A 25,947-nucleotide genomic window follows, 5' to 3' on the forward strand; every position below is an offset into this window, starting at 1 on the left:
CAGTAGAACTGTTTTGATAATTGGTGTTCCACAGTAGGCTGGGAGGCATTTGCGAAGGGGTAGAAGAAGAGCAGCCATTGAGTTGAATTCATGAGTTCATATTTCTCGTGCTGTTATCAGGTTCTGTTTATAGGATGTTTGGGTTCATCTGTGCATGTTTTGCTGAAAGAATGGGACCTTTCAAACTTCTTTGCAGAACAGGAGGCTGTGGGATTTTCTTTAATTTCCCACCCCTTTACCGTTCAGTACTAAAAGTCTTGTACTCCTTGAAGCTTCTTACTGACAGATGTGCAGAACATAGGCCACTTGCTTTCTTCCTTGGCATTCAGCTGTCCAGAGATCCTGGAGACAGTAAGGGAATCGCAAAGGTGTGGGTGTCAGTGAAGGGATATTGGTGAAGTTACTCCTAGGAAAAGGAGGAAGGGAAATTCATTCCCCCAGCTTTATACACAGAATTGCGGATGATTGGCAGATCCCCAAATCATTGCAGATTGTCCTCAGTTCTACCCTTGTATGAAAATTAGGAAGGAGAATGAAGGTGCACATCTAATAATGTTGAGGGTCATGCTAATTCACGTGGACCAGTCTGAAGTTTTCTGCCAGTGGTGCAGCAGTCCTCTTGCAGACACATCGGTGTAGACTGGAGAGATAGGGACACCACGGAAGCAAAGCGTGTTTACTTCAGGCAGTCTGCACATCTGCTTATTGTCAAGAAGTCTTGGCTGACACTGGGTACCCCAGTGCCGCTTGCCAACTCAGAAGGACCCAGGAAGAGCTTGTGCGTACTTTGGGGAGTTTAACTACAGGGGCACTTGATGATCTTGAAGTGTAGGTAATCCTGCTGCCTTATTTCTGTTAAGGAAGTTTGGGCACAGTCAATTGTATCTTGATTTCCTAAATGAATATTTGCAGGCAAGCCAGAAGATGTTTTCTGTTGTGATTTAATATTGTGCAACTAGTTGCCCAGTCCTTTGTGTGCTGAAATGAAATCCTTTGAACAGGAAAATCAGTGTTTTAGGATGAGTCCTAATGATAGTGTATTGTCGGTTGAGCGGAGGAAATAGTGACTGTTCTCCCTTCCTCCAGGATTAACTGACTCTAGGGCATTCGCTTTGCTTTTGTTGGGATGTGGATTGGGGAGGATTGTAGCATCTTAGATCCTTGTCAGGGGGTTGAGTAAGTTCTTCTTGTGGAAGAGAACATTAAGTTGATTCAGACACCTTAACGAAATAAGAACTTACAGAAGAAAATGGCTCTGGTAGAGGACGGAAATCGGCAAATTTCTTGTCAGAAAGTACATCTTGGGCACCTTGCGAGAAAGCTTGCATCTCCTCTAATGGCTTGGTAGGAGCAGACGTCAGTTGTAGACATTTGCCTTACGCCCTTTTATTCCATCTCCTTAATCCAGTTGTACGTCTGTTTGGTTTTGAACATTTTTTCTTATTGCATTGTATACGAAGAGTTGTGTGCATACAAATATATGAAAGCAGTTGGAATGAGGTGCTGTACATTAGCACTTACTGGTAATGAGCCACCTGTGGGATTTTGAAGGTTTATAAAAAGATAGAATTTGTTCTAGAAGAACTTAGGAATTAAGGTGAAATTACAAACAATGAATTTGTATTTTGGTCCAGAGCAGCATAAATATATTTTAAATGCAGTATTGGTGAGCTTGTTTGTTTTTTTTCTTAGTAACTTATAGAAAAAAGTATGATGTCATCTCTTGCTTGTTACCCTGTTTTAAATTAGTCTGTTCTGAAAATGCGCTAACTATGATAACAGCTCTGGGGCTTGATGTGAAAGGTTGCCAGTGTCTCCATTTCATCATCTTCAGTGGGAGGGCTCTGCTCGCATCGCAGGTTGAGATCCCCTGTTTGAATACTGACACACGGGAAGTAGATTCTTGAGGTACTTTCTGCTCTCCACAGATAATATAAATTAAAAAACCTACCTTCTGCCCATGCAGACATAACTTAAAATATTTCCTGAGCACCTAAGGCTGACGCGATGGAACTGGCCGCTTTGTACCTGATGACAAATGGGTGACGCAAGGCGTCGAGGAGCGAGGGAAGCCGCCTTCGCTGCCGCGGTGGTGTCTGGCCTCCGGGCGCTAGCCAGGGCGCGCGCCGGCGTGCTCGTTGCTAGGTGGCGGGTACCCCGAGATTTGAAGGCCCTCTGCTTGCTCCTCCACCCCCCTTAGAAGTGAGAAACCTTTTTTATTTTTTCTTCTCCTGTTTACCTCCGGCCACCGGTGTCTGGGCAGCGCCCTGAGAGCGAGCGCGCGCTGTGCTTCTCCTCTCTTCTACGCCTGCACCTGTGCGTTGGGGAGCCGGTAGCTAAGGATTCCCCCAGCCCCCTCCCTGCCGCAGGTGCTTGAGTGCCCGCTCCGGCCCTGGCCCCGGCCCCGGCTTTGCGGGCACGGTAGCCCCAGCCCCAGCCGTGTGATTGCCAACAGCCCCGCGGCCGGCCGGGACGCCAGGGCCCGCGGGTTTCCTGTGCCGCGGCTGCAGGACGCGGCCGCCAGGAGCTGTGATACGTGAGCCGTCTCTCAGACGCCAGAAAGCTCTGCATTGCCCTCGCTTTAAATGTTGGGGGGGGGGTATTTCTCTTTTAGAAATCTTAACGTTATGATCACAATTGCTACTTCTATACTTTAAGGAAACAGTTTTGTTTATTTAGTCATAATGATCATCAAGTCTTTTATTGAGGTTTCTCAGTCCATCCTAGCGGGATATATGAATAATTATTTATTCCACTGTGGATAATCTTGTGTTTGTATCTACTGAAATTTAGATATTGTCGTGCTGCCTGTTAAATCTCTTAAGTCTCCTCCCAGGTCTCTCTGGTCTCAACTAGTGTGAATAACTTTGCTACCCCTTTCATAGAAACCCCAGCAGCTCAGGTTTCACTGGTAGTCTTACTGGGTATACTCACTGACATACAAATAATCTTTTTTTGTTGTTGTTATCATCTTAAAAGTCAGTTATAAAACAGCAAGTTGTACTGCTCAGCTATAACTACTCAATTTTCCCCTTTCTTGTGCTACCTTTGTTGTTATTTTCTTTACATCTTTTTATCTTTGGGTACTTTCTTCTAAAGATTTCTGGGAAGTGTCAGATACTTCTCATCAGCTGGACTGTCCCTGTGGGTTGTGCTGCCGAATGCTGGCCCTGTGTTCACGCAGGATCGGTGAGGGACCCGTGGCCAAGGCCACGAATGCAAAGAGGGGTGTTTCTCAACAGTAGCGTGGGAGGGTATTAGTTTGAGCACTATGGAGGGAGCCCATTTGACGTGCCCACCAATCTGCACGTGCCCAGAGGTGCGTCTGCCGTAGGGAAGGTGCCAGTCCTACCCATACAGTGCACGTGCAGGTAGGTTAAATCAAATCTAAGGGGCTTTACTGGATTCTCACTGTCTTCTGTTTAGAACTAGGACTTCCCTTTTTTAACAACTACTTCTTCTGTTACTGCTTTTACCTCACCTGCCTGAAAAGCACAGATACTCTCTATATTTTTTTCCAAGATTTAATGAATATTATGTAGAAACTTAGCCTTAAGCTTTCCTCTTTCCTCCTCCCTCCCCTGCCCAGCACAGAGTGCCCCAAACCCAAATATACCACTTTGGAGATGCACTTAAATCTATTTAAATGGGATCCACTCAAAACCAGGCCTCTACCCAAGTGCCGGATTCCCTGAGGCATCTTTTGGGGGTCTTAGGGGCATATGTATGAAGAAAAATTTCTCATTTAAGCATAAAAATGTGTTAAATGACTTTCCCTTTAAACTATTTTAATGGGAATTGCATTAGTTGCAGAAGTTCACATTTTAACTTTGTAGATATGTTTATTACAGAAATATTTTTCAGTAGCTTCCATATGATGCGACACAAGGAGTGCTGTCAGAGCTGTCATTTCAGAGCTGTTGTTATGTTACGAATGTTAAAACATAATTGCAAATGGTACAGGGATGTCTTAACGGTCCCAGTTCTGTAAATAAAAAATTATTTTTGTAAAAGTTTTAGGTATTGTATTGTTTTTTAAATGTTAAAGTAAAAAAGGATACTTGAATTTGTGTGTATCATATGCCCTGTTTTGTGTGAACATAGTCAAGCACTTCTGTGAAACAAAAAGTTCTGTTACATTACTTTAGCTGGAAAGAGTCTAGTGAATTCTGATATTTACAGTATTTGGGAGTTGCTATTGTTATAAAGGGTTAAATTGCCATGAAAGTTGACCTTTGATAGGCTGTCCTCTGCTGTTTCTCCAAAAAACGAAGTAATCATCTTCCCTTTCACAGCGAACAACTCTGCGCCTTTTGTTACTGTGGTGAACGAAGCTCATTAGGGCAAGGAGACTTAAAACAGTTCAGTCCCACTCCTGGGTACGTTATCCCATGGAAAAACCAGCCTTTAACCAAGAGCGAAGGCAGCGACAGCGCCGATGGAGCTTGCGAGAGAACTCCAAGGCAAAACTCAGTGCCGCGCAAACAACGGGGACACAAGAAGTAAGTCGGCTTCACAGTAAATAAAACTTTCTATGTGTTTTATGAAGCTCAGGAAGCATGTTTGCAAATACTGTACAGTGACAGGCAACTAACTTGCAATAGTGAACGTTTCATTTTGTTCATTAATATCAATACTTTTTTTTTTAATGCAAGCAATATAGAAACTGTCTTCCACTTTTTAGGATTGGTTTCTTCCCTCAAGTGGGAATCTTTACTCTTTAGAAGGACAAAGAAACATGTTTGTTGTAAAGCACAGATCTATTTGTGTGTTTAAAATAAATTGAAGGCAGTATGCAAAGGAATAGAAGATAACTGAATTCTGAGGCTTTGTGTATTTTGGATAGTGGGGTGACTAAAAGCCTCTGCCCATCCTCTGAAGCCTTTGCCCCTTGCATTTTTACTGCCCTTGTGAAGTGGGGCTCCTCGCGAAGGAGTTTGCTAGCCCATTAGTCACGGAGAGAGCAGGCTCCCGGTAGGGTAGGTACCACCTTGGAGTAATTCTGGAGAACTGCAGGAACACCCACAACTCCATGGTGAAGCGTTGCTGAATACACAGCGTGCACGGCGGTGGCACTTACGATGCAAGTAAATGGCAAAGCGTGTCTTTTATCTCTCTGCATGACCCATCCCATTTTTTTCATACGTATGTGGATTTTTGAGTGCCGGCTTCTGCTGCTGCCATGGTTGGCCCCGGTTTCGTTTCCGCGGCGCGGTGTTCACGGGCGACTGCGCGGCGCTGGCTGAAGCGGGGAGGTTCCCGTCGCCTCCGGCAGGGGCAGCGCGCCTTGCGCTCCGCTCGGCCCGGCCCGGCCCGGCGGGCGCTGACGTCACGAGGGAGCGCGGGGCGGGGCGGGCCGGCGCCGCGCTGGAGCTCGCCCATTGGCCGCGGGCGCGGGGCCCGGCCGGGGGGGGGCGGTGCGGCGTGGGCGGGGGAGGGGCAGCGCGGGGGCTCCCCGCCGCCTGTCAGCCCCGCTGCGCCGCGCTCCGCTCGCCGGCGCGCACGGGGAAGGGGCGGTAGGGAGCCGGGCGCAGCGTTTCGGGGGCCGCCCCGCTCCGCTCCGCTCGCCGGCGCGCACGGGGAAGGGGCGGTAGGGAGCCGGGCGCAGCGTTTCGGGGTACGCCCGGCGCGAGGCCGCCGCTCTCCGGTGGGGAAGCCCTCGAGGGTGTGTCGCGCTCGCTGGCCTTGGGTCAGATGCACCGCGCTGTGCGGGGCCCCGGAGGAGAACCGCTTTGCTTGGAAACGGAGAAGCTGCCTCACGCCCCTCGCGGAGGTGCTCTGCCTTCCCCGCGTGGGGAGCGCTGCTTTCGAAAGGCTAAACCCGCCCCGAGGGGGCGCGAGGTGGTGTACCTGTGCGAGACCAGGTTGCAGAGTGAATTGAGGTGTCCCTTAAATGGATCCCTTTGGTCTAGCGAGAAAGCTTTCATGTTAAAAAGAAAAAAGCCGTGTCATTTGGGATTTAGTATTTTCTTCTTCTTCCTTTAAACTCCTGTATTTTGAGGTAACAGAGTTGAATGTTAGAAGCAGCTTCAGCGAGCATTAGGAGAGTCCAGGAACTAGGTTTCTTGCCTGGAATGGCTTAAGGCAGTGCTTTAGGAAGGAGAAACTTATGTCGATAGTGTTAGACGTAACACATTTGAGGGGGAGGGTTGATGTTCAGCTTCTGTCATGACACGAGTCATTAGGATAGTTAATAATTGGAAAAATTTCAAGCTTTCATTGGTGTGCAAGAGGGATGTGTTTTCACAAGCTAAGTGTTTTTTTTTTTTTCTCCACATCCTTCTCAATGTAATCTTTGCAGTAAAGCGCACATTGTATTCAGGAAGACAAAGTTATCACAGGTTAAAATTCCTTTGTTTGCTGCAGCTCTTGGCTTTACTTATTGGCAGCAGGGTAATATTTGTCATCACCTGGCAATATCAATTTCAATGTCCTTTTATTAGAGGTTATAAGCAGTAGCAAAGCAATTGGGAGTAAGAGGTAGTTTCATGCTGTCTCAACTCTGAAACTCAGAAGTAACAGCACATGTACAAGTTTGGGTTATTAATGGGGGAGAATAGTAAAGTTCAAAGTACCATAATAGAAATTGCAGCACCTTCTTTCCTACCAACCCCTGGAGCATCAGATCAAATGGAATTTCGTAGTCAGAAGCCTAAGGCAAATCCCTAGCTGTTCAAGAAAGTTTTTTTGCTTCCAGTAAATAAAGGAGGAGGAATCATTACTTTCATCTGTGAATAGACTCAATTAATTTTTATTAATTATTTTCTGGTGAGATTAGAATTTGAGGAACAAATGATCGTTGTGTCTTGCTTGACTGTGATTTTTTTTTAATAAGGTTATAAACTAGATCCTCTCATGTCAGCATAATACAGTGGTTTTCATATCACTGAATTTTATAATCCCTACACCATCTCTTTTTGAGTACATTGGTCACATGGGACAAAGATATCTCTCTCTGAGCAGCTTTTCCACTCCTGGTCTTCTTTTTTACCCCTGCCCCCATACTCATTAGTTGTGTTTTAGGCAGGCACCTCACTTCTGGCTGGCGTGGCCCATCTCCTTTGAGGATATGGTCAGTGCTTACTGTGGACCAGCTCTTAGGACTGCAAGGAGAGGGCTGTATAAAAGCTGCAGCTGATGCCCTCCACTGCCACCACCCTCTTCCTTCCACATTTCTTCTTCCCCAGAGTAACACAGACTGCTTGCTCTTACTTAGTTTTCCGTTCCTAGGGGTGGGTGGGCGGGCAAGTTTTAATATTGAACTAAAGTTTTAATATTAAACAAAAATGAAGAAGAAAGAAGCATGCATGTCCTGAACAAATGGGAAAGAACAGGCCAGGGCAGGAGGCATTTTAGCAAATGTTTTTTTTTCCACTATTGAATAGCAGCTTTAACTGAAAATTTTGTCATTGGAAAAAATGTTGGATTAAAGCATGAGGAAGAGGGGGTTTTGTTCATTGTTGATGGATGTTTTTATCACTCTTGAAAAGATTCATGCTCATTTTCCCCAAGTTTTGAATCATTTGAAAGTATCTCGCTAGTTCAGCAATGAATGTAAACTCTTCTAAGTCTGTTTTTCTGCACCCTGATACAGATCGCGATCGAGTATAGCATCATGTACAAGTGTAAGCACCCAAACTGCTTCTGACGATCAGGTTGTCAAATTCTGGGATGAACTCAGTTTAGTTGGCTTACCAGATGACATTGATGTTCAAGCCTTATTTGAGCCAACAGGTAAGATAACATTATTAACCCTCCTTCTCTTATTCCTAACAACTGCTAGGTGGTACAGTAGCTACGGTGACAATGAATGAGGTTTTTCAGCTCTTGGTTTTCTGTGCTCTGGTGTTCATCAGGTGTTTGATTATGCTTTCTTAGGTTTTGCCAATGTTACGTGGTGTTTCTGGATAGTTTCCTCAAGTGCTGGACAGAATCTTTGTGACAGACGCTTCAGCCTTGTATAGGGAAATATTTGTGATTACTACGAAACTGTTGTTCAGAAAGTAGTATCTTCAGCTCAGTATCATGATTGTATTTTGGGGAGAAGAAGAAAAAAGAAATGAGATATAGCTTAATGTAATTCTTAAAGGCCTAATCCTATACCCTTACTTAATCTCATGCTGCTAAAGCAGGTTTATCTAAAATAATACAAGGAAAGATGTACAAGATCAGGTATTGACAGAATGGTAAATGTGTAATATACCTGCATGTTTCTGTTGTCTGTAGATTATCAGTCACAAAACTGTCTAGTTTGCCTTCCAAAGTTTCATTTTAATTAGGAGCTTTTCTTCATATCTAGTTATGAATTACTTTTTCAGAAAGCATTTATGTTTATGTGCTTTGATGCCAGTAGTCCACTCACATAGTTTGCCTCAGAAATAGAAATTTATTTGAGATTAAACCTTTGCTGGAATATAAATGTTATTCTTTCATGATTGTGGAGACTGATTTCAAAACCTAATTACAAAGTTTTAGGTTTTTTTATGGATTATTTTAAATAGTTATACTGTAGTGTGAGGGTGGGGCTAATCAATCTAAATTATTTCAAGTCATCACTATTATTTGTAGATGACTCTTCCTTTACAGAGCTTTTTGAGTTTTATTACTGAATAATTTGACCGACTACAGTACCTAATTCCAGCAGCTAATAAAAACCATCATCTTGAATCTAATAAAAAGCTGTCACAGGATTCCTTCAGATGAGAAAAGAAATATTCATCATTTACATTGTTTTTCTCAGGGCTGCATTAGAAAGTTGTCTTCTAACAGATACCTGCTGAATTCTGCATATTCTCTGTTTTTTGTTATGCAGATCTGCAGTTATCAGTAAAGCCTTGGCAATTATTTCTGTGTAATATATTTGTTGTATTAGTACAGTTTTCTTAGTCATTTGTATTGTGGTGCTATTCATGCTATGTTCTATTACATCATTTTAAAAGTTTAATGTAGAACTGTAAAGCATCCTTTGGGCGTGTTCTGAATATACAGATCTGGGTCCTGTCCTTGAGAACCATAAGTTAAGAGTACATACAAAGACAAATGTTATCTATGGTGAAATACAATACTCTGCACATGTGTGCGTCCCACACACAAACGTTGTTTGTGCATCCCCTTGTTATATTTGTACGATCGGGCACCTGAAAATTAGAAATGACAAGACAGGCAGAGTATACTGAATGGAAAAGGAAGATGCTTCATGTATCAAAAAGCCTGCAGGATATTTAGTGTATGATACTAAAGGCATTAAATATTGTTGCAACAACAAAAAAAAGAGCAAGACTATTTATTTTATCTGGGAAGTGTTTACTATTAAAACCAAGTTCCATACTTTCAGGTGGTGTTTGACAAAGTTGTAAAATCACAGCTCTTTCTCTCTTGTTAGGTCATTGCTGGGCTCATCACCGCTGTGCGGAGTGGTCTTTGGGAGTCTGCCAGACTGAAGAGCAGCTATCAGTGAACGTGGACAAAGCTGTTGTCTCAGGGAGCACAGAAGTGAGTAATATGACATGAACGTTCAAGCGAGTAAGAAAATTCGGCAGGGGGCAGGGGAGGGGAAGAAGGGAAAAGAAAAGACAGTAAATCAATGCAGTATGAGGCAAGACCAGAAATATCCTCATACAGTTCACTGAGCTCACATTCACAATAAGCTTGCATTGGGCAAGTCTTCATGATAAAATCTGATGTTTCAGTGTATTAAAGAGGCTTATGGAGTTGTATGGAATTGTAAAATTGTATAACTCAAATGTAGTCATAAAACCTTTAATTATTTTCATATTAGTTTTAACAGCAGTTTGGTATAGGAAAACTGAGGGTCACTGCAAAGCATAGATTGTTATTTTAAATATCTATAGAAATAAACATTTATGTGTTTGGTCTTTCAATTTGAAATGATAAACTGTTTCAAAAAGTGGGTACCTTTGAAAAGGGTGCACTTCTGGTGTCATTTTGTGAGCAGCATTTTGGAATGATGAAAAGACATATTTCACATATGTTTTGCTATATTTTTGGTCTTATTTAATCACATCTAGTAGATTATTTTAGTAATTTTAGGGTTTTTTTTATTAATCGGTTATGCTATCAAAAGACCTGTATAATTTTTGCTGTTTTTTCCAGTGAGCATGCTTAGGTTTATTTTTAATTGATTCTTAAAGGTTTTCCTGCGTTATATTAAGATAACAAAATGATGCAGAAGATATCAGCAAATGTCCTCCATAGTGTGGAGTAAAAAGCTGCTGAAATTATTCTTCTGTACAATGCAGCTTTCCTTGCGCCTTCTACTTGTGCATATACTTGAATAATGCTTTACTTTGATTTCTGTGCATCTACTTTCAAAGCAATATACTGTTCAGAATGAATGAACCTGACAGAATTAAGTTCTAAATGAGCTAGAAGATGTTAAAAAATTTGTGTGTGTGCGCGTGCATACACTTAAAAATCTGTTGAAAGAACATTCAAAAATGGCTACCATTTTTTTTTTTAAATCTCACTACTGGAAGTTTTACAGGCTTTTTTTGTTAGTTTGTTTTGGCTGATTATGATGGTGGTTTGTAGTCTCTTTGTGATTAGCTAATAAATGCAGTTCATTCCCATCTGTAGTCATTTTCATTTTAATATTCTAGTTTAAAACAGAATTCCTTGATTAAAGTGTTGAAGTTTTTATTTTGTTCTGTTGAATTTCACCTTGTTTCCATTATTTCGTTTCCATTTTTATCTGTATGGTACTCTGCTACTGCTCTGTATTGAGGGTGCCTTAACTTCATGTCTGCTTTTCGTGTAGGTGTTCATAGTGCACATATTTAAATAAGAATTTTTGAGGAATTCCACATCTCTGTCTCTCTGTCTCTCTCTCTCTAGTGTGATGGTTTGATTTTGGTCTTGTCTTTTCATGTGCCACTAGGTAGTTTCTCTAATAATCTTTTCAAATTCTGCAAATAATTTTTTAGTATGTTGTAACGTGTTTTCAGTGTAATGCAGAGAGATGAAAGAAATTCCATTTTGCATGTTTCATATTCAGTCTTTGCTGAAACGGTTGAGGAGCTTTCTTCCCTGTGATACAACAGTTAACCCACAGAGGCTGTTTTGGTTATTCTGTTCTGCCTTCTCGTTGTGAGACCCCAGGAGACCAGAGTGAGAGCTCAACTGTGCTCCGCTATTTCTAGAGGAGCAGCTAGACGCAATGTTGCCCCCAGTCACGCAGGGGGATATCCGGGGAAGAACTTTTTGCTTTTGTTTTTTTCAAAAAATAAAGAGCAAACTCATCTGTAGCTCTCTGTTCCTGACCATGGAGCAACAACATGGGGCTGCTCTAAGTTTTATGTAACTGGTTTTGAGCCGAAGAAGTCCTGTGTCTGCTGGTTGTGTCCCGACTATAGAGCTCTGTAGTCATTTCTCACTGTTCTGAGAACTATTCAACTTGCACTGTGCTGAAGAAGACACAGAAAAGTAAAAGCTGCTGATTATGCCAGTTTGTGTAGTGGAAAGTCAGCATTAAGTGAGGAAATTCTTCATGCAAGGCATTTTCATTTTTAATTGAAAGGTATTGCAGTTACTTTTTCTTTTTTTGCATTTACAGCTGCTGGTGTTTTGCTAAAATTTGGGGCTTCTTTCTAGTGTGATGCTGTTGCATTTTAAAAGAGTCAAGTTTCTATTTAAATGTTCTGAACACTGTTGGCAATGTAGATGCAAGTATGTGCTTAAGGGCTAACAGAAAAATAATTTAAATAAAAACAAGCTGTATGTTATTTCCTCTACTTGCCACCAAATTTGCTTCTTTTTTTTTTTTTTTTGGTCTTCTTGGAAGTCCCTCTGGCATTACATGAGTTTATGGTGTGGTCTACAGCAATGACATTTTTCCTTAGCTGGGAAAGTATGTTTTCTTTTCTTTATAATATTCATGTACTGATGAATTTTTGAAATGCAACAAACTTTTTCTTGACAGTGAAGTCCTTTGGTTTTGTTTTTTTTTCTTTGTGGAGAACATTTTAGATCTTTTCTTATCTTGAGGGTCTCTAATTTTTTAGTTACGTTCATGTTTCTCATTAGTTAGGAAGTCTATTGTTTGCAAATCTGTTTTAACTGGATTTGACAGTGTTTCTTATTACTCTGTTTACCAGTTGAGATGTCCATTTGGCTTCACTGAATTTGTAATTGCATTAATAAAGCTTGTGTGGACATATTTCATTGACCTATTCCAAAGTATGTTTATAATTCATTTTTGTTTTCAGCTCAGCCCTTGTTTCCTGAGAGTTTGAAATATGGTAGTATAGAGTTTTTAGTACGTGTACGTGCTTCCCGAGTTAGTCTGCTTCGTGTGCTTTTCTTCTTGTGTTCTTTCATTTGATTCACTCATTTTGAAGGCCTGGCAATTTATTTCATCAGACATCTGACCAATCTGTAACATATATTTGTGTGTCTAGACATAAGTGGATTCTTTGACTTTCTTTCAAAGTCTTGGTTTTGCCTGTGTTTAATATTAATATATATGTGTATATATATATACATGAGGTCTTTGAAATCTTGTGCATCATGTTGCTTTAGACCAACTGAGAAATAAAAGCTAGAATATACTGTTAAGTTTATGATAGTAGATGTGCTTTAGCCCTCAAGGGCAGTACGGGTGACTTGGTCCATCTTAGTGGTCATCTTACTTACCTTGTGCATCTGAGCAGCTGAAAGAAAGGATCATTGATTCTCTCAGAACCACTTTCTAAATTAAAAAGTCGTAAGGAAAAATTGGTGGTCCAGGTGGCAAGCATACTGAATGCTATGTCAGAAATGTTTGGAAGAAGACGCTTAAAAATTCAGATATTTATCTCTGGAGCTTAAAGTATATAAGCTAAGGAGTCTGAACACCTGGACATGGCAGTTTTGCTTCCCTCAGTATTTTAAGAGGCTTTCATGGGATTTTGGAATCATCATTTTATTTCAAGTTTTGAAAGAAAAAAACTCCTCAGAGTATGAGAGAGGGAAGGAAAGCTTACAGTGATTTTTCTTGATGCAAAACTAGTCTAAATCGCTTATAATTTCTAAGTGCTCTGCCTAGTACATAAAAATTAACATAGCAAAGAAGTTGTCATATTGTCATGCTTTATGAAGATAGACTTTAATCAGCAAGGTGTTTCTACAGATATTTGTGGAAAGGTGCAAATATGGTATTAAATGGAGACTTACCAAAGCAAACAAGGAAAATGAGCAGAAGTCACAAAGTTTTTGCTGCAAAAAAGATAGACATGGACAGGCAGAGAGTTCTGCTTTTTCTTGTATTTCTGGCTTCAGCCTTGTGCTTTTAGTTATGCTGGTTTTTTTGGAAGTTTGATACAGGATGATCTTACTGACATTATCATTTAAAGCGGAGGCCTCTAGGGCTTGCATCTGCTCAGCTTTTAAGAAGAGTGTTTTTTGAAATGTTTTCAGGTGTTTTTAAATACTGCTTTATAATTTCCTTGTTTATTTTACATGTGTCGAATAGGTGGCTGTTTCTCTGTAGTCTGCTAAGGGAATAGTAAACTTCACCACCTGGCTTACATCTTCCAGCCATATCTTTTCTATACAATACAAGCTCCCAAATCTCTTTTAGTATTATCCTGTAATTGTTGAAAGTACTCAGCTCCTGTCTAGAGGAGCTTGCACTTAAAAGTACAGCAACATGCATCAAATTGCCATAAAGTGCCTTGAAAAACCCTGGTGGGTTGGGCAGACGCAATAGCAAATAGGGGATACATAGCTTGCTAGGAAAAAGAAAATGATCTGTGGTAATGGTTTAGGAAGTTGTGTAAATTGGAGTGAAGAAAGCCATCTTTTTTTTTCTTTTTTTTTCTTTTTTTTTCTTTTTTTTTCTTTTTTTTTCTTTTTTTTCTTTTTTTTTCTTTTTTTTTCTTTTTTTTTCTTTTTTTTTCTTTTTTTTTCTTTTTTTTAATGCTCAAGTAGCTCAATTGAAGAAGTGACTTTAAGGAGGACTCGGTAGATAATGTGTTTGAACCACTTTTGTACACACTGTGCACAAGAAAGGGCTGTGGTGGTAACTTTCCCAGGCAGCTTTCTCTTCTGATAAGACCTAGGAAGCAGTTTACAAGTCTGGGAGAATTTATCAAGGACACTAAAGTCAGAGAAAACAGTGTAGGTGGAAACCAAGAAGGAGGTTGCCGTTTGCTTAAAGAATGAATAGTGAAAATATGATACTAATGAAGTGTCTAAAACGGTTGTTCCAAAATACTGTATTCTTCTGTGTCCTTTTTATAAAATGTAGGTTTCTGTTTGCTTAAGATACATGTGTATATAACTCTTTGCATATTTATCTACTTTAAAGCTTTCATTTTTCCAGTAATAGTCAAATGTGTTTTCAGGACCAAGACTTTTGCAGTCAAAGACAGCTGAAAAATTGCTGTCGCCTTCTCCCTCCATCCGTTCTTTTTGGTTAATTGGGGCAGTATCTTCTCTGTGTGCTAGGCACCTGTTTTCAGCTGCTGCTGAGTTCCTGCAGGCTGTATTTCACATGTTATCGTTACTGAGAACTGTAGGAGTTGCTGCTTTGCAGCGAGGCAAGCTAATCAAATAGTATCTTGCCTTGTTGCCTTGCTATTTCTATACTTCTGTCTCCTGTAACCCCCTTTTTGCATGGTAATGCAATCTTTGATTTCTTTTTTTTTCAGCAACTTCCCTTGAATTCTGTCACCAGAGGCAGGAGACTGTGCTGCTTGCTTGTGGGTGCTCCAACTGGGGCAACCCAACAAGGCTTATGCATTAAACATCCCACCTAATCGTTTGTTAAAGCGCTTTCCATCTGCTGGTTTTAAATGTTGGCTCAAGGCTGGATCGTAATATGATGCTTATCAAGCTAAACTCTAAAGAGGAAGAAATAAATGGAGGAAAATTTGAAAACGTTTTGAAATGTATACGTTGTTTTTAAGTGTTTGTCCACATTTTGAATATACCTTCGTCTCTTAGCCTTAGTATAGTCCTTATCTTGTTTAGGCTTGTCTGTGTTTTTATTGTTTGTTTACTTGGGCTTGATTGAATTGGTTGATTGTTTACTTACGCTGCTTTTAAGTGAAAACCTGTTTGGCTAAATCTGTACCTCCTTCTGTTGGTCCTTGTAGGCAAAGAGAAGTGTGAACATCTTAATATACTGTTAACTTTGTCCACTCTGGAGGATTGCACCTATTTAACCATATTAATTTTTCAGCTGATTTTATTAATACCAAAACTGTATGTGGAAAATCCGGAAGATAGAGACAGTGTTGGGCTTCGCATATTACTTCCACCTGACTGAACAAAGCACATGGTGAATTCCTTCTTCAGGATAGAGTACAGGATTTGCATCCTTGATGTCCTAAAAGCTCCCATCTTCCTGTTTCATTACTGAAAGAGCTAGTAATTCTTAAAGTCAGGGGAAATGCATAAAAAATGTAATCTTAAACAATTTATACCTTGTCTGAGCAGAGTCCTCGGCGTTTATCCATTTTTAAGGAGGTGCTTTATAACTTTATATCGTGTGAGCAGCTCTGGTATTCAAAAATTCTTCTTCCAGACTCTGAGTTATTTACAGTACTTTTGCATGCACAAGGCACTCAGCTTCTCTGCATCTCCCTTCATTGAAGTTTGGGAGTGACTACCTTGCTGGTCTGTTGGAATGGCTTCTCATTTTACCTTAGCAGGTTTTTTCTGTAGTTACTTTTGTCTTGTATTTTGATGCAGAAAGTATTCTGTCAACATAACACCTTTTTTTAGGTGTTGCTGTCTGTTATAGAACTGTAGCTCTTCATTGCAAGTGCCGGAGAAAGTCTAGAGAAATATAGTGACAGATATCTCATAAGGAGACACATTCATATGGTTTGGGGCAGTTTTATATTTCATTCCATTCCTAGCGTGTCTTAGAAATACTGTAACAGTTCAGCCATGGGTTCCATCACGTATCTTAGTTTGACACGAACAGCGTCAGTTTTCCCTCTCGCTGATTAGGAGTTCCTCTAGAGATTTATAGACATTTCCCTGCTGATCAGGATGACAAGTAAAGTCTTGTTGTACTTCAAAGAAAGTCATAGTGACTGAGGGTACAGCCTTGATACCGTTTTAATACAGTAAATTATCTTCCATGAATTAGCTCATTTGAAGTCATTGCCCCATAGCAGCTTCTTTGAAAATCCTACATCAAAATAGAGAAACGAGATATAGGGAGGAAGAAGTGAGAACAAGCAGATAGGAAGAAGGAAAAAGGTTGACATTAGAAATGGCTAGGATTATTGAAAATATCACCCCTTCCTGTTTTCTTCTCACCTATAATGTGACTGTAGGAGGAAAAGCAAAAAAACCATAATTTAAAATACTTCATTCAAAAAGAAAATTATCTTTTTGCTTAATATTTGTTTTTACACTTTTACATATTATTTATTACTGTTTTCAAATTATCCAGTGGGAATTTGCAGATCTTATTTTTTTCTTCTGCAGTGAAACACAGAATTGAAAAACCTGAACTGTAGTTCTTGTAAGTAGAGGATTTTCACAACACAGTACTTTTAAAATGACAAAGTTTAGGACTTAGCTTTAAGATAACAGTTTTCAATTTACTCAGTTGTCTCAATTGTCTCATAGCCCACATTTTCTAGTACAAAATAAAATACAGTTGTCTGTATCCCTAATAGTATTTAAGAAAATCCACTAACAGTTAAAATTTTAAATAAACAGGAAACAAAAACTCTATGCTGCTTTGCTTCCAATATATTTTCATTGTTATTTTGGCATGTTAAAGTATTGATATGTTAGGATGTAAGTAAACTACACACTTGGTCATGGATCTTCAGTAATGTATTTAAAACATTTGAAAGGATTGCCCTGAACTACAGTGGTCTGTCCAAACAGTACAGCGACAAATTGAGAGTCAGCAGCCTGTGGAATACATGTGGCTAATGCAAAGTCTAGTCACTTTGGATGAGAGAAAGTATCTGAAATAGATTTTTATTGTGAATTTTCCACTTACTGAGGAAGAAAACTTCATTTATCTTATTTTCCTAGGGCTCTTGATGTAAAGGTACCAGTATTACGCTTCAGCATGTAACAGTCTGAGCATTTTCTGTGTGGCAAGGTCTATTATAAACGTAAAGAAATGTTTATTTAGAGGCTTTATGGCACATCCTCAATTTAACAATTTTTTTCTCTTTAATTAGGATCTCAAGAAACAGAAAATGCTCTTTTCTTGAGACACATAAAACAGTGTTTAAATGTGAGTATTTAGTTGAGTATCAACATACCAAATGTTGATGAAGGATTTGATTTAGAGGTTTTTCTGAGTATTCATGCAGTAACAAGTACGAATATTTTAATGTGATTTTTCAGTCTTTATAGCAGGTGCTTGTTTCATAGGCTGTTGTCACAATAATTCTGACCTTTTGATTAGAAAAAGGAGCGAGCAGTAATGAGACTAAGTTGGCTATAGATAATTTTGATATAACCTTGGACATGTTGATTCTATATACAAGATGAAGCGAGGCATTAATCTATGAACCAACGTTTGGAGCAGTGTTTGGCCTCTCAGATGAGGCAGGGGTAAGGATAGACTTCTTTTAACTCTAATTTTTTTTTTTTGAGGTTTTTCTTTTGATTTGCATTGTCGCGAGCTTTCTGTGAAGTAACGGCTGTATTTTTATCCCTACATTTTTGTTTCCAAATGTATGAAAAAAATTCTTGTAGACTTGACTACACAGCAAGCACTTTTATCAGTGCGCATTGTAACTTATTGATTGTAGTGGAAGTGTATCTTGTTCCTTCTTTCTGTCTCTAAGCAATATGTGCTAGAGCTTAGCTTGTGCCAACTATTGCAACGAGACAGTGATTAGCTTATGTATTCTAATATGTGTATTTTAGGTTTATATAATAAACTTTATTCGAATAAGAGAGGCCTTTTAGTAAAGTGTCAAGTTTTTTCAGTGCTTTAGTAGAATTTTTGTGACTTCATTGCCCAGTCGGCCCTGGAGCGCTGCAGGTGTGAACAGGAGCACAGTGTCCTTTCTGAGAGAATGGAAGAAGCCTGAGCCACATAAATGAGTCTTCCTATAATAAATGTATTTCTGGAAAGCAGGAGCAGATGGAGAGGGTAAACAGTAGAGTTGTTCATGGAACATAAACCTCCCATTCTTAAGACTGTTCTTACGTCTTCATCAAAAGGAAAGTGTTTTATTTTTCAGCCTCACCTATTCCTTTTCTTCTCCCACTGAAGCGTTGCTCCTGGTTTCCTGCTATAGTGCCGGGAGACTGTTCTGTAGGAAATAACCCGTGTGAGCACGCTCTTGGCATTGCGGTAGGAAAGCAGAGTCAGCCTTAGGTCTTCACCTTCTTTTTTTTTCGGGGGGGGGGATATTTTATTTTGTTTTTTTCCCCAATATGAATGCTTTGAAAAACGATCCTTCCTTGAACTCTAGATTTTGAGTATGTGGCACTAGAATCAGTGGAGAGAAATTATTCCTGCAAAGAGATTTCTAAGCAGTTTTTGATGATGAATGGAGCATAGGTAAAGAACAGATGCTAGGGGTAGTCTGTGAAGAAAAATACAGGAAGCAGGCAAAATGCACTGGGGGCACCAAGAGAGGCTGAGAGAGGAGCAGCAACAGCCAGAAATGAAAGCTGAAAGGTCTAGCTGAGAAACATGAAAGGGCCTGTGTTCCTGAAGGAATTGCTGGTGCAGGTTTCCTTTATTCGGTAATATTCCCTGAAATAATTCAGTGAAAGCTGTGAAGTAAAACTGTTCAGTGTGTGTTCCAAACTGGTGAAGTGTGTTTCCCAAAGACCTTTTCTTCCTTTTTGTATGACTGAGTAGAAAACACTTTTTTTCATAATGTCACCAAAGAAAATGTTTATATTCATTTTTTTTCCCTGGGGTCTTAAATGTCACTCTTAAGCATTAAGGCAATGGGATACTAGTTCAAGTTGAGCTGACGCTCAACTGCTGGACATGTGATTTCAAGAGTTTATAATCTGTCTACACCAAATTATTTCGTAGCTTAAGTATCTCACGCTCACCCTTAGTTAAAGAGAACCTGATCTCTGAAATGTGAAGAAGAGGAAAATCACGCTCTCTCTTCAGTCCAGATTGTACCTTCTTCCTCAGCTAGCGCTCTTCTGGTGTCAGCTTGCAGGAAGGACCAGTCCGTTTTGGTGCTTTGTTGTGGAACATGAGCAGACAGATACTTGCTCTCTCTTTCCTCCTGTCTTTTTCTATGCTCAATAGCAACAGTGTAGTACCTCAAACACTGCGAGAGAAATAAAATGACAACATAATGCCCCCAAATTTTGCATGTGGAACAAAGAAATGACAGAGTATTTGCTTAAGAAGTTATGAATGTATTTAAACATTATTTAAATTATGATTCCATTAATATTTTCAGCAATGTAAGAAGAGTGGAGATCTATATGGAAAAGAAAAGTCAGGAAAACTTAACACATCTTTCAGGAAGCGTGCCAACAGAAAGCCAATAGAAACCAATGAAAGGAAGTGTAGCAATATCGCTATTCCATACTACTTGTAGGTTTCTGAATGCAACCCCCATTTTTCCACCCTACCATCACCTCACTCATTGCTTCATATTAAAATATTCAGCCTTTTCTGTAGCTAAAGTGAACTGATTTTGTTGTTGTTAGTGATTAAAGGCCTAATTTTGCATTTGTGTGAGGGTTACTGTTATGAAAAAAGACCAGCTGATCTTTTATAGTTAATATTAGCTGTGGTCAAGAACAGGTCCTCATTACGCTGTGAGCACTACAGGAAGTAAAAAGGCATCACCCCTGCCTTCAGAAGCCTGCTCTTTGATAGATAGTGCATGAATAAAAGGAAGACTATCCCATGGGACAAGTTACAGGTACGTTTGCTGGGCTGTAGCATTGTTTGGATGGTGTTAGACAATTGACTCGTCTTGGCTTCGTGGCTGTTTTCCTTTTTTATAATGTTTTATTTAATCATATCTTTTTGATGTTTCATGGGCGTGGGTCACATTGTTTTTTTGCCATGAGAACTCTAAAGTTCAGACTCTTCAATGGAGTTGGAGTACTAAAGTATTTGTGATGGTTGTTCCAATCGAAAGTCTGAGTAATAATTTGTCCTGCTAATTACAGGTTTCTTTATATTACAGGTTTTCATTCAGGGTTTTCACCAACCCCCTCCCCCTCCCCAAAATGCGCACACACATTTTAATTTAAAACTCAGCAGCACTCCTCTTGCAGTTTGTTGGCTTCAGTTTGCTTTTAAGCAGCAGCTTAAAAACTACTTTGAGACTGGTACTTAGCAGACCATTAGCAAAAAATAATTTTGAACTCCCTGAAGATTTTGATATTGACTTCCATTAGCATACGTTCTGTCCCAGAGTTGCAGATTGAGCATAAATATTACAGCATCAGTGTGAAGTAGTCCCATTAATGCAGGTGTTCTTGAATGTTTTTTATAACATGGAACAAATCATGCGAGAGAGACGCATGTTATGAACCATGACCTCCATAAATATGGCCCAACTGCCCTTCATTTGCAATGCATAACGCTCTGTGATAAGTACAGCCATTACTTGCATTAAAGCTATTTTTTCTAATTATCTTAGCTACTACTGCTATGGTCTTCTTAACTAAAAGAGTTAATATTGTTTATTTCCATTTACATAATTGTCCTCTCCATTCGCAGATCTTATCTGGAAATAAAAGGTAGGCAGCCAATGAAAGGTCAGCTGCCAAAAATTAACTTGTAGGTGTACCATGAATCATAGCCATGATTAATATTAATAAGAATAATAATCCTATTTAATAATAATAATAATCAGGAGAACTGCTGAAGTGGCACGTTCTCAAATCTACCAAGGTGTCTTTTTTTCATTGATTTTTAACATATTTCCTTTAATGAAGTCATGTTTCTCTTCAGTACATTGGGGGGAAAAGTGGCTGTTATTTAAAAATAAAAGTAAAATTGCTTCCTAGTGCATCTAACCTTGGTAAAACAACATGACACTCTCTGAATAGATTGCTATGATATGGCATTACTTCAGATACAGTTGTAAATATATTTATTCAGCCTGCAATCTAGCCAGTTTTTTAATAACACTGCAAGTATTTCCACGTACAGCCTTCTCTCTTCCAATTTTTAATTAATAAAATAATGTTTTCTTCTGTTTGAAAATATTTTTTCTACTCTGTTTCTATATGAAATTGCCTTGCAAACAACAGGAAAGACTGGCAGATTCTGCAGAGTAAATAGTGAATCTGGATCTACATAAACTGCTGTCAAATATCCAAGCAAACACTGGTATTTTTTTTTTTTTCCTTTCAATTACTGCTGGTTGTTACGGCAATATTAGGTGTTATTTGTATGGTATTTCCAGGGAGATGTGTTGACAAATCATAAACCTTTAAAAGTGAATGGAGACTTTTAGAAAAATAATATGAGAAGACAGAAAGTTCAGTTGTAATCATCATTCTTTGAGCTTTGTGAGGAAAACGCACATTTTCCAATGCGTAGATGGATTTGGTATGTTGAGTGTTAAGGTTTCAGGTATGCCAAATGCCTTACGGTGACTTTGTTTTGTGAGAGTAGCTTGAAATAGCTGGTGACTTGTTGGGCAGCCTGTTACAGTTATGCCTCCGTAACATCAGGTTGTGCCTTGGGCACCTTCAGAAATGCTTGCTTTCTGTCGGATTTAAAGTATTTTGATGGATAAATCCACTAGCAAAGGTCGGACCCGGCAGCAGCGTTCACTCATCTGAGAAACTAAAAGGTCAGGATTCTCGAGGCGCAGGTAGGACTAGAAGCCGAGCATCACAGCAGTGCTGTGCGGTCGTCCTTCCCCTCCTCTCGTTCGGTGGGAGCCTGTTGTGTTTGGTGCTTCGGGGAGGTGGTTTCTTTAGGTGAATGCACTGTTGTTAGCTGTGCACCTATTTGGGTTTTATCCTTCACTTAACTTCTTTAATTGAAATAAATCCAGTCTGTGGTAAACTGTCTCTTGCTTTATGGGTGTTTCTTGTATTAAAAAAAAAAAAAGTATTTGTCCTTGTACTGTGATAGCATTGTTATCTTAACACCATGGTATTAGGATGCTCCTCTGGCATTAAGATTTCCATGCTATCAAACAAAATTGGTTTTAGAAGATGATTGAATCTTGCATGTTTTAACCGTATGAACAGTCTGTCTAGTATTATTGGACTGCTCACATGCATTAGCTGAGCAGGCTGCGTCTCTTGAAGAGATGATTTGTACATAGTGATTATTTTAAGCCTAGGAACCACAATGTAATGCAGAGTTTTCATTGCGTTAGATAGTGTGGGGACAATCCACTTTTAGGGACTTAGTTGTAACCTTATTGTGGACTTGGCCTGGTCTCTGTGGAGTGACATAAAAATGCACTATCCAGAGAGTAAAGCAGAATCCCAAATACGACTCTCAAGCTCTCCGGCTGGCTCCTGGGCTTTCTCTGGGCCCATGTCTTTTGTTGAGGCAAGTTACTTCCCCTTCGCTACTTTTGATGTATTATTCATGTTGTTTTCATGTGGTTTTCCTTTTAATAGAGGAATGGGATTTCCCCATTTTACTATAAACATACTGAGAAAAAGCTATTATTAACTTGTTTTAATTTAACCGTAACCAGATAAGAATAAAACTGTCAAAAACTCCTTTGGCCTGTCATTAAGGAAAAAAACGTTATGAAGAAAGAGGAGACAGCTTCATTTGACTGTACTCTGCAGATGAAATGGGGACTTTGTCTAATTGTCTGTCCCTTACTCTTGCAAGAATGTAAGCCGCCTGTTATACATTGCAACATTAAAAACATACAGAGTTTTGTAGTGGAGAAAAGGAATATTAATGTAAAAGAGACCAGGTGGGAATTGGTGCTGGAACAGAAGTAAATATGTACATTTACTAAGGGAATCTGTGACATATGAAACATAACACTATTTCCTGGCGGTTTTTTCCTTTTTGATGGCACTAATATCTCTATAATTAAGAGCAATGGAAGCATTTAGTGAGAAACTGTATAGTGTTATAAACGATTCTTTTTTTAATTGAACAGCTGTAATTTCTACCAATGGAACAAACTATATTATAAGAAAATGATTATTAGTTTACAATGCAAAGTTAAATGAATGCAAAATTAACAAACAGATGGTGAAGAATTATTGTGTTTTATTTTACTCCTGGATAAAAGGGCTCATGCATGATAGTAAAAATGTCATCACACTTCGTAAACCTGAAAGCAAACAGAATTTGCAGTTGTGCACATCTGTTTTGGGACACTGCTAAAGGGTTAGAAGAATCAATGTTGTTTTCAAATAAGGGTATTCATCAAAAGGATATCATTTACTTAACAGTTATGGCTTCTGCTAAGCATCAGGCTTAATGTTCTGTGGAATTCATTACAAAATTTGGCAGCTTTTTTCTTCACAAGCTACTGAAGCAGCATGCTGCAAAACGACCCCCCCCTCCCCAAACCCTGCAGAACAACAGCTGAATTACCTGCTAAATGTTTGACCAGTAATTTAAGGGCTTTAAATCCTGGGTCGAGATGTCGCCCTTCAGAATGCCCGGCCAGGCAATGCCAGTGAGCCAGTATGAGCTCGTTATAAGAGAGACAATGGACTTGTTTGTTTGGGTTTGTTGTTTTTTTTTAGTAGTGAATTAAAAAAATTAGGATATGTAATGTTTGGGGATATAATGTTTTGGGAGGAGGGATGGGAGGAATAAGTGTAAGTGACTAATTTAGTCAAATTGAAAAAAACCCCAAAGCCTCAGCCAGATAAAATATGTGAAGCTTTTATTAGAAAAGAAATTATATTAATGTTTCAAGTTGGTAGTTTCAAAGTATGCCGTCTAATTGCTTTATTTGAGCCCAATTTACAAAAATTAGCGAACTGAAGATGTAGGATTTTGTTTACAATGACTCTGTGCCATTTGGAGAGCACAATTTAGGAACAGCCAAGGAAATAGGAATTATGAACAATAAGGTACTGATTGCAGTCCGTGGGGAAGGAATACTAAGGAGGTGCTTGCTAATGAGAAAGGTATTAAAGGCAGGAAATTCTTGTATTTTATATGTGTGTACATAATCCAGAGCTCCTTGTCACCCCATCCCTACTATTACCTTATAAATTATGCGTATCATTGAGTATGTATAGTGGCTTTTACTGGCAGTCACTTTCTGTTAAAGTTAGTTAATATACCTCCAAAAACTTTGTTAAAAGATCACATTATTAAGGTTATAAAATCAAACATGCAAAGTTAGGACATACCAGAAGACAGGTTGCCTGCATACAATTAATTTCCTTTGTGCGTATGCCTAATTATACAATCTTTAATTGTATGATCAGATGCAGAAGAACCAGTGCCTAATTCAGTCCACAGGATGGACATGGCTGTCTTAGTAAAAACCTCTTCAATATTACGTTTTTTTTCCTTGTTCAACGTATGGCTGTGCAGACTAGTCAAGCACCACTGAGAAGAATTAGTCATTGTTGCATGAGTTTTTCTGTGATGATCCTGTAATAAACATTTGTGAAGAAGTACTTGTGTATGAATTCCTCTAAAGAGCATATTTATGTAGCTTTTTGATACATCTCGTGGTCTTTTTCTTCCTTAAAAGAAGTCAAAGTCAGAGTTGGATTCTTTTTTTATTTAAGAATATCTGCTAATTTTGGATGGCAGACTGGAAACCTCTGGAACTTGAGTTTTGAAAATACTTAGACTTAATTAGAAATTTGCATTGATATTGCAGTTCTTTCTGCACTCTGTTGGAGCTGTGAGCACATAACCTATGTAGAAATCAAGACTGTATTTTTAGGGGAGAAAAGGAACACACTTTTTAACAGTAAGCTTAGGGACTGAAAAAAAAAAAAACTGTGAAAAACTTGATTTAGCGACTTGCACAGTATCACAAAGGTATTCCAAGAGAGAAGTGGAGCTAGAACTGTTCTGTAGGTCATCATTCAGTTGCTGTAACTAATTGCTTCCCCACCCCCCAGCAGTCCACAGCATCTTTCAAAACACACTTTTTTTTCCAAAAAACAAGCACAGTCCTAGAAGTAAAAGACTTATTTAATGTATAACCCCAGCTCTTTCTAACAGGTCCATTTTATGCACTAAATCCATGTTTGATCTGCGGTCCTTCTTACGTTTTAATGTAGATGTGTGGTTGGGTATGTATGTGTTTCTTCCTTCATGTGTATCTCAGTGTATGTGTATGTTCCCTTGTAATTGCCTAAGTGTGTAATTTCCCAGCATTAAAAAAAGGCAAACCTCCCAAAATGCAGGTTTGAGACCGTTAGAGCTCCCATGCAGAGCTCTGCCATTTGAGCTGGCTGAGTAACTGGCAGTGATACAGCACTCGGAGTCAGAGGATAGTGTGTACTTTTCCTCCTTGGAGTCTTCACCCGATTTCAGGCACTTCACACTTTTGACTTCTTGTCCACTTTGATTTGCTAGCTGCTTCCACCCTTCCTCTTTCTTCCTGCGTCTCATCTCCTTAACCTCTCTGTTCTCTTGTCCTCAGGTTCTTTCTGAGATCTGTCTCCTCACCGTTTCTTATGCCTTAGCAAATCTGCTCCCTCTGCTGCTTACCCCGTTTTCCTGTCCAGTTTTAGTTAATTGGCCCTCAGGTGTCATCCCTGCCCTTCCTCGGCTTCCTTCCTGCTCCGTGCTTTCTCTCTCTCCTCCCAGTCTCATCAGACTTGTTGGCGCAGTCTGGTCCCTTTTCTCCCTTTGACCCATGTTTGTCCATCTGCCTGTATATTGGATAATCTTGTTCCCCGGATAATTTGACAGTATTATCAAGAGCCTTAAAGATGTCTGCTTTCCGTTCTGGTACCTTATTGCGCTTAGGCTTAGAGTGTTCATTACAGACTTCCTCTCTGTAATCCTGGTCGTGCTTAAGCAATCTTTGCAGAAAATGCACATAGTCTGGTCAGTGCTTGAAACTGAGAGGATCACTCATGATTGAT

The 25,947-nt window shown here is 39.5% G+C and overlaps 1 protein-coding gene across 4 annotated transcripts in view; it reads left to right on the plus strand.

Annotated features, from left to right (window-relative positions):
- Positions 1-25,947, plus strand: part of KMT2C (lysine methyltransferase 2C) — a 204,826-nt gene that overhangs the window by 71,425 nt on the left and 107,454 nt on the right. For all 4 annotated transcript variants that reach the window (XM_067291962.1, XM_067291963.1, XM_067291964.1 and 1 more), the window contains exons 4-6: positions 4,296-4,502; positions 7,595-7,734; positions 9,383-9,492. In XM_067291962.1, the coding sequence (XP_067148063.1) occupies positions 4,296-4,502; positions 7,595-7,734; positions 9,383-9,492 (457 nt within the window). The remainder of the gene's footprint in view (positions 1-4,295; positions 4,503-7,594; positions 7,735-9,382; positions 9,493-25,947) is intronic.

This window comes from Apteryx mantelli, chromosome 2 (genome assembly GCF_036417845.1).
Source record: "Apteryx mantelli isolate bAptMan1 chromosome 2, bAptMan1.hap1, whole genome shotgun sequence".
Taxonomy (NCBI): Eukaryota; Metazoa; Chordata; class Aves; order Apterygiformes; family Apterygidae; genus Apteryx; species Apteryx mantelli.